Genomic DNA, 10,003 nt, shown 5'->3' on the forward strand with positions numbered 1-10,003 from the left:
GCGTTTGTTAACTGTCAGCAATGACAGGGGGCAGGATGAGTCGGGAGCTTAGTAACTAGCTCCCGCCAAATCCCGCCCCCTCCAATTGCAAACAGCCAGCAAAGAGCAGAGAGGAGGAGAGAAGGAGGTGGAAGTTTAGCAGAAGGGTTTTCTGGCAGCTACCATTGGCTCCCATAGGAGTCTATCGGAGCTGCTGCCGTATTCTGTCCAAAAGATAGTTCCTGAACGTCGTTCTGGTCGTCGTAAAAGCGCCCGGCCGAAATCCGCACCATATGCGCTATCTTGGCTGGCCGGGCAATTTTACGCCATGGGAATACGCCCATCTGAACTGATGCATTGTAAAATGCATTCAGATGGGCAGCGTATATCGGCCGTCCGTGAAAGCACGGCCAATTAACGCTCGTGTGAATGAAGCCTAAGCAGCATTTTATTTTCCTATTAAAATAATTCAAACTTGCATACTTATTCAATACAAGGATATATACCCTGAATGCACCCGTGTAGCTACACTGGGACACCATACACAAAGGGATCTCAGCATTATCCTAAAACAAATTACCGGACTCTACCAGGATTTTTAGAGAGTATCATGGCTCATTATTCCTTGTGGAGTACAATTCACTATAAACATTTGGCACACCATTGAAAAATCAGCTAAAAGGAAGTTCTGTAATTCACACTTCGCTTATGATAAACCAGCTGTTACATAATAAGAGGTCAACTTACTTTTCTTGCACAAGGGCCTAATGATGTCTGAGTCTGCCTCAAATATACAAAATTTACATAAACATAGGTAAACCGGAATAGTCTCACCAAACCCTATACTTAATGCAGAGGGTATCCAGACCATAGCAGGTCACATTCACCATTAGTCCATAATGGCCTCAGGCTTCCAAAAGAGGGCACAGGAACTCTGTCACTCACCTTATTATACCCTATTAGTTCAGCTATCAGGACCCAATCACCTGTCACAGGGTATCAGCCCTGAAAAGGGCAACCACGTCTGAAACTTACTTCTTACAATAAAATGCCCTAGAGAATTCCAAATGTGCTAAAATTTGCTTTGTCCCTCTTTTAAGGGTCTCCTGAGGCCAAGGGATCACTGTACTAAATTGCTAGAAAATCAATACATAATTGCTCCAATGCTGCCCGATGTTTGAACAGCAATCCCTCCCACTTGCACCAGGCAAAAGGCGCTTGTACCGATTACCTGCCGCCCATGACGTCGGACAGCACAGTGACGAAATACATTCCCAACCAGTAGTCACTTCATATCTTGTCCACGTACAGTAGCTCATTCTCATATATATTACTGTAGAATAGGTTTTATCATAGTTAGTCTATTAAGGGCACTCTTAGACAAGCCGATTTATCGTTTGAACGAGTGAATGACATCATTCCGGCTCGTTCGCTCTTGTGCAGCCTGTTTGGACAGTCAGATACATCATTGGCTCATTCAAACAAGAAGTCGTCCAGAATCGTTCAGTCTTTCACATTGGCTGTGAATGCGAATGACAGAACGAGCGCTGTTTAAACCAAACGCTAAGTGAATGAGCCAGCAATGATTTTTATGCCGGCATAAAATGAATGACGAGTTAAAAGCGAACGATTTGTTTGTCGTTCAGTCATTGACTGACCTTCAGGCCTCATTCGCACAAGCGTATTTACGTGACTATTTTGCCGCGATAAAACGCCAGCCGACCATGTGAAGCATTGGATTGCAATGCATTCATTCCCATGGGCAATTTTCGAGTGTGTGAAAAAAATTGCACTGTTAAAACACCGTTTTCGGTCACCGCTGCGTCAAAAGATAGGTCTTGACCTATGTTTTGACGAAAAACGCTGGCGGCTCCTATAGACTCCTATGGGAGCTGATAAAAAAAGGAGGGGGAGGGAGTTTACCTCCGTCCGGCACTCGAAGAAGAAGAAGACAGCTGGCTCCATTTAAGCATTAGAAGTCATTCCGAGGATTTCTGCCGACCGATAGAATTCCGTGCTGCAGCGTATTTTTCATGCAATATGATGTGTGAATGGATGAGAAAACGCTAATTAATCTCGGGACTCAATTGCGGCTATTCTTCACTGATGCGCATCGCCCGTGTGAATTAGGCCGTAAACTGAAGCTTATCGTTCGCTCTCGCTCGTTTGAATGATTTTTGTGAATGATAATCACTCCGTCTAAGGCCACATGTCCACGGGGAAAATCAGGCCCGCTACGGATTGTCCATGGAGAATCCGCAGCGGGTCCCTCCTGCCCCGCGGACATGAAGGCTGAAAATAAGAATAAACTTACCTGCAGCGGATCGGGCAGGTCTTCTCTTCTTCACGGCCGGATCTTCTTTCTTCGGCCGGCGGATGTGCTGGGCACACCGGCAGCATGCCGAGCCAAAGAAAGAAGATCCGGCCGTGAAGAAGAGAAGACCTGCCCGGTCCGCTGCGGGTAAGTTATTTTTTTTTATGCTCTGTTTTTTTTTTTATTCACTTTTATTGACCATCCGTGGGTATTTATCTACCCGCGGGTGGTCAATGCATCCCTATGGGATGTGGATCCGCGTGCGTGTGATCCGCTGCGGATTTAAAATCATCTTTTGCCCGTGGACATGAGGCCTTAAGGCACATTTATTCACCCATCATTTCATGAATTAATGGTCAGTAATATTTGTCACTATGGGATCGCAGTGCAACATCCTAATGCAAGCAGTGATTGTAACATGCCATTAGGACAACTTTTCACCTGAGAAGCGCCAACCCCAAACTATCTTTATTTTCTTCTGCTGCTTTCATGGTGGTAAAAAAGTTAGCTGATACGTCTATAAGACATGCAGGAATTCAGAAAACAATTAGCGGGGACCGAGAACCGACGCAGGATTCCCAGAAAGAAAGAACATAATATAAAGATTAATTTTAAAGGTAGGGCAGAAAGTTCCCTAAGTGCAGGTCATCTGTCTTCTCCATTTTCTTTTCCTCCACTACCCCCAGGCCTGGTGGTGTTAGAAGCTGGAAACCTCTCCTCTAGCAAAAGTGTTTGATCTCCTACTTAAAAGGGACGCCAGCAGAGTTAGAGGTTCCACCCCTTCAATGCTGGAGGGGCAGGAGCAGGAAGAAAGGATTAAGAAGATGGTGTGAAGTGATAGATGGGGGATGAGAGAAACTGAAAAAGATGCTTAGTAAATGCTGACAGATGAAGTGTTGAGGCCGCAGCTGGATTACGGGGACTTCTTCCATTCTACATCTTCAATATCTCATATGTTTACAAAGGAGAAAGAGTTAATGTTTGCATCCTTAGTAGCTGAATTTAGAAGGGAGTGTGGGGGGGTGCGGGTTCTGAAAAAAAAAAAAAAGTCATGTGACACGACTTCTATGTTACGGGTAACCTGAGGTCTTTACAATTCACAAACCACTGATTTTGCAAATTCCATCCTGATTCTGCACGATATACACGAATGTAGGACTCAATATTATGTGGTTCAATAGTGCCGAGCCTTAAAACCTTCTGTCCCCGGGCTAGAGATTTTTTTTTTTTCTTCCTTTTAATGAATGCAATTTCTATGCTTTCTGAAGATTAAAACTGCGTAAAGTAGCGAGAGTATTAGCGTTGTCAACTGAGGATAAAATCCCATTATCTCCCTGCTCCGAACAGGAGACTGTAAAGTGTGACCTGTCAGTGAGGGGTTAAGAGACACGCATGAATCATTCATTCATACATTTATTCATTCACACTCACAGAACTCACGAGGGTCTTAAAATACAGTTTACTGAAGGCAGCAGATGTAATACTCTATGGAGGAGAGGCTCCATGATACTAAATGTTCAAAGGGAACCTGTCACGTCCCCACAGCACCACAAACTAAGTTATAGTGCTGTAAGGGGACGTGATGGGGAGCCGGATCATGTTTTTTTTTTATACTCTCCCGCGATGCAGTTGTGTCCCCCTCTGAAGTCGAGCATGAAAATCTGATTCCATGTGTCCGCTCTCCCATAGACTTGTATAGGGAGGTGCGCACACAGCGCTGTTAGACAGTTTTGATAAATGAGGCCCTATGGTGATCAATATGTATGTGTGTGAATTGTGCTTATATAAGAATTATATGAATAATCCTATATAATCGACCCATACTGATTAGGGCTATACCCAAGGGCAGAGCTTGAATACTCGGAGAAAAAAAATCCTCATTCATGTGCAACTACACTCCATAGCGGTGAGCGTACTTTTGCTTACGCCAATCTGTTTAAGCCCTTAGAAACAGAACTTTGTTCCATAAGGCCGATGTCACACAAACATTTTATCGCAGCTGTTTTGCTGCTGTAATACGTCAGCCGAATACCATCTGAAGCTTTGGATTCCAATGCATTCATTCAGATGGCCGCTTTTTAGCCGCATCAAAACATGGCAGCCGTGATAATAGGACATCACGGCCGAATATGCCAGCCGATGTTTTGACGCAGCCGGAAAAGATAGATCTTGCCCTATCTTTTGGCTGCAATCAGCTGCCAGCTCCCATAGGCTCCTATGGGAGCTGCTGGCAAAGGGAGTCTAAGGGAGTTTAGCAGTGGCTACCGATGCTATACTATGGCAGCTCTATTCAAATAATAGAAGCCATGCTGAGCATTTATGCCGGCTGAAGGAATTCCGGGCTGCGGTGTCTATATGCCGCACCTGGCTGTGTGAATGGGCGAAAAAACGCTGTGACTTCCTTCTTTATGCGTTATACGGCCGCGATGCAGCTGGACGAAAAGTGCGTTGGTGATGTGACAGAGGCCTTAGGGTCCTTTAAGATGAATTGATTTATCGTCTTAACGAGTGAGTGACATCACCACTAGCTTGTTCGCTAGTCTGCAGCCTGTTTATACGGGCAGATACATGGTTGGCTCATTTAGAATAGAAATCGTTCAGTCTTTCACATTTGTTGTATAAATGACTGAGAACAACTGAACAAGAAGTGTTTAAACCAAACAATAAGTGAATGAGCCAACGATGGTTTTTATGCCTGCATCAAATGAACGGCAAACAAAAAGCGAATGATTATTGTTCTTCGTTAAGTCGTTGGCGCGCATTAAGCACTCTTTCCCACAAGCGCAGGCATTTTTATGTGTGCCGGCATTTTTACGTGCGCCGTAAGAAGGCAAGAACGGGCACACAAATCTAACGTTTGTGCGCTCTTTAAGACGGCACGGGCCAGGCACATATATGCCGAGGTTGCAATGCCATTGCCTCCCTTTCCCTCCCCCTCACTGACTCACCTCCTCTCTCCTTCCCTCTGGCTGTTTGCACTGGGAGTGGGCGGAATGGAGGTGGAGCTAAGCACCCGCCCCTCCCCTTGTCTACAGCCAGCAATGGAAGGGGGTGGGGCTTGGCTCAGCCCCCACCCGTCCCTGCCCATTGCAAACAGCCGGAGGGGAGGAGAAAGGAGGAGAGAAGGAGGAGAAAATTTAACAGTCACGCCGCTAAACTCCCTCCCACCTCCCTTCTCCGTCCGCTCTCATTGGCTCCCATAAGAGCCTATGCATCGGACGATGTATTCCGTGAACAAAGATAGTTCCAGGACTACCTTTGCTGCCCGGCGTAAAAGTGCCCGGCACTCTATTTGGTGTCTTAGCACTGTTACGCTGCTGGAATACGCCCGTGTGATCTGATGCATTGGAATCCAATGCAATCGTTCCATCTAAAAGCACCTTTGTTAGTTCACACTGGTGTCATGGCTTCTGCTTAGAACGATGGATCCAAATGACAAACAACTGACCGCAGTGAATTATAATGGAAGACATCAGTGGTCCCTCAAGGTTTCTGTCTTTTTGTCTGCAAGAGTAGTTAGATGTGATGCTCTATTCTTGCTGTCAAATGTGATGGAGCCCCTGGTGGAGGTTAGTGTGAACTGAGCCTTAAAAGGGGCTTAGAGAGACTTAAAGGGGCTTTCCAGGCTTTAAAAAGTGGTGGCCTATCCTCAAACAGGCTGCATGAGTGCAAACGGGTCCAAACGAGAAATTGGTAAAAGGACCCTTAGGCCTCATGCACACGGCACGTCCGGATTCTGGCTGCAAAATCCCACAGCGGAATCCCGCCCTGACCTTAGTGGGTGATCTTGCGCGGCTGTCTATTTCTTCTTTTATCTGTACTGTGGATAGTCTGGCCGTCGCACATGCGCATTACAGATTTTCCAGCGCCGTCGTTAGGCGATGATGCGGATTCCGCAACCTTTCCGCAATGTTATTTGTGGAAGGGCCGTGGGTCAGGCTGCATGCCTTGACTTCAATGGGAGCCGTCCGTGTGGGGCTTGCAGAAAAATGGAGCATGCTGCGATTTTTCCTTCATGAGCGGAAATCTCAAGTGATTTACCCACATGGGTATGAAAAATCACTTTGCCATAGTATGCTATGGAGGGTTATTGCGGAATCCGAGGGCAGATGCCTGTTGCGGATTCTACAATTCCAATCCGCCCGTGTGCATAAGATAATGCAGGTGATCTACCTGCAGTCCTATGTAAAATAACCTCTGTGATATCTCAAAGTTGAACTAAATGATTGTTAGTGGTATTATGCCATCTAGTAAGCATAATAGTAAACTTAGTAGAATAGTAATGTATCAAAATGTGATTGTTCTCGGTAAGAGAAACCAAGTAATCTTGTAAATATGATACCTTTTAATGGCTAACAAAAATACATGATGTTACAGTGAGCTTTCCAACCTCCTAAGGGTTTCTTCTTCAGGCTGATTTCTGATAGTAATATAACAGAAATGTCACTGATTGTGTTGAAGCTGTCTTACAAATGGATGGATGAATGAATGGATAGATAGATAGATAGATAGATAGATAGATAGATAGATAGATAGATAGATAGATAGATAGATAGATAGATAGATAGATAGATAGATAGATATGAGATAGATAGATAGATAGATAGATATGAGATAGATAGATAGATATGAGATAGATAGATAGATAGATATGAGATAGATAGATGGATAGATATGAGATCGATAGATAGATATGAGATCGATAGATAGATAGATAGATAGATAGATAGATAGATAGATAGATAGATAGATAGATAGATATGAGATAGATAGATAGATAGATAGATAGATATGAGATAGATAGATAGATATGAGATAGATAGATAGATAGATAGATAGATAGATAGATAGATAGATAGATAGATAGATATGAGATAGATAGATAGATGGATAGATATGAGATCGATAGATAGATAGATATGAGATAGATAGATAGATAGATAGATAGATAGATAGATAGATAGATAGATAGATAGATAGGATATACATAGGGAGATAGAATGTCCAGCACATAATTAAATACTATAAATATATATGAAGAAATATATATATAAACAGACACAATTCTAAGAACACTTACTAGGCAGACACATGGCTATATAAATAACACTCCACATGTGCTTTACAATATATCATGTTATATTCAGCTTCTGATGAACCTCCCCCTTCCTACATGTAGTTATTGTAAGCCTTCCTGTATACTTGTCCCCTATCTATCTCATATATTTCTATCTATCTACCTATCTATCTTATATCTATCTATATATCTATCTATCTCACATCTATCTATCTATCTATCTATCTATCTATCTATCATCTTTCTTTGTATCTGAGATAGATAGATAGATAGATAGATAGATAGATAGATAGATATGAGATAGATAGAGATAGATATAGATATGAGATAGATAGATAGATAGATACATAGATAGATAGATAGAAAGATGTAGATAGATATATGGATAGACATGAGAGAAATAGAAAGATAGATAGATATGCGAGAGATAGAAAGATAGATATACGAGATATAGATAGATGGATAGATAGATATGAGAGAGAGAGAGAGAGATAGATAGATAGATAGATAGATAGATAGATAGATAGATAGATAGATAGATAGATAGATAGATAGATAGATAGATAGATAGATAGATAGATAGATAATATAGATATGAGATAGATAGATAGATAGATAGATAGATAGATAGATAGATAGATAGATAGATAGATAGATAGATAGATAGAGATATGGATAGATATGAGAGATAGAAAGATAGATAAGAGAGATATGAGAGAGATGGATAGATAATAGAAAGATGATATAGATAGAAAGAAATATGAGATAGATAATAGAAAAAAGCTAGACAGATATATAGATCGATAATGTTTATATAAACAGTATTAGACAGACACATGGCTACATAATAGCCTGGTACGTGCTACATGCTACATTCTGCCTGTGATGACCCTCCCCAGTCACATGTAGTCCCTGTATTCTTGCTGTGTACATGTATGAGGACTTCATACTGATCACACGTGCGGTATTAGTAGAACTTTGTGAGCACTTCTTACTGCGGTCAGTGATCATCCACAAGGTACCACCGGAGCTGTGCCCTGTCCCTGCCCATCCCGTCCCTGGCACTGTAGGTGGCATGAGTGTTACCTTAGAGGTGGAGGCTCCGAGGCTCCGGCACAGCAGGATGAGCAGCAGGATGAGCCCGGGGGGGCGAGGTGCACACATCCCTGTACTGCAGCTGCGGCAGGAAAAGCCTGGGGACCGGCTGGGGCTGCCCGCTCCCTCCCCGCATGGCCAAGTAATTACAGGCTGCGAGCTGTGTGAGGCTGGGGGAGCTCGGAGCCGGGACAGGGGGAGGGGAGAGGGGGCACAGGAGGGACAGGGAGAGGGGAGAAGAGGAGACGGGAGGGAGAGAGGTAGATAGGAGGGGGAGGAGGCCACAGGGATGGGGCACAGGGATAACAAGGAAACTCATCTCAGCTTACTTCTTACTGATTAGCTGATATTTCTTAACAGAGCACAACTGATTTCCAATGAGCCAATAAATGAAGAGTAATTGTGAGGTCCACCGAGAATCCATCAGCACAGTGCAATAGAAATCTGGATCCATCTGGCCAGGTGAGATTTCTCCATTGGTCCAGATTTTGTACTGGTTTGCCCACTGGAGAATTGCCTTGGTTTATCACTCAGTAATGGCGCTTGTTATAGCCCATCTATACTAAGGAACCACAAGTTGTGCATTTGGACACATTAGTAGGAGATCTAGTGTTGTATTCGTAATCAGAACAACTATTGACATCCTCCTCAGACCCCTTTGGTCAATGAGTTTTTCATGACTGCAGGATGCCCTTTCACTGGATGTTTTTCTTGATCACATCATTCTCGACATACTCTTATTACTATTGCATGAGAAAACCCCACAAGGTTGGCAGTGCTTGAAGTCGCTCGTATTGCCGGATTTTCCCATCTAATGTGATTTCACATTAAAATTGATCCTCGCAAATTTGTCACCTAATTTTATTCTGTATTCTGGGATCAAGGGTCTAATTTCCATACCGGGAAGCTGGTGAAAGGGCAGATAACTAAAAGCCCATTTAGACAGGACGAATGTCGGGCAAATGATTGCCGACACTTGACCCCGCACATACTCACTCTCGTGCTGCTGCGCGGGAGCAAGTATCATTGGCTCACATCGGGGGGGCTGGAGGAGATTTCTCTCCACTCGCTCTCCCACCCCTCTCCATTGATTTAACATAGATACCGTTCAATACTGAACGGCTGCTATATACACTGAGCGATCAGCTCATCGTCCATCATTTATGCTGCATAAACAATGGGCGATGAGCTGATAGCTTAGTGTAAATAGCAGCCGTTCAGTATTGAACTGTACCTATGTTAAATCAATGGAGAGGGGTGGGGGAGCGAGTGGAGAGAAATCTCCTGCAGCCTCCCCGCCCCTCTGCTGGCCCGCCCCCCTGCACGTCAGCAAGGACACACACAGGGACGAATGTCGGACAAACGCTGCCCGACACTTGTCACTGTGTGTGTCCTTGCTGCCGTGCAGGGGGGCGGGAAGGTTGCAGGAGATTTCTCTCCTTGCACTCCCCCGCCACTCTCCATCGGGCATCGTTTGTCCGACATTCGTCCCATCTAAATTGACCTTAATAAAGTGGCCATGCAGTATATATCAATAA

General features: G+C 43.9%; 1 protein-coding gene across 1 annotated transcript in view; it reads right to left on the minus strand.

Annotated features, from left to right (window-relative positions):
* LOC136621736 (ADAMTS-like protein 2) overlaps positions 1-8,594 on the minus strand; it is a 62,128-nt gene extending 53,534 nt beyond the window's left edge. Inside the window, exon 1 of the mRNA XM_066597422.1 lies at positions 8,457-8,594. Within this exon, the coding sequence (XP_066453519.1) occupies positions 8,457-8,534 (78 nt within the window). The 5' untranslated portion in view covers positions 8,535-8,594. The remainder of the gene's footprint in view (positions 1-8,456) is intronic.
* Positions 8,595-10,003: the final 1,409 nt, after the last annotated feature.

This window comes from Eleutherodactylus coqui, chromosome 3 (genome assembly GCF_035609145.1).
Source record: "Eleutherodactylus coqui strain aEleCoq1 chromosome 3, aEleCoq1.hap1, whole genome shotgun sequence".
Lineage (NCBI taxonomy): Eukaryota > Metazoa > Chordata > Amphibia > Anura > Eleutherodactylidae > Eleutherodactylus > Eleutherodactylus coqui.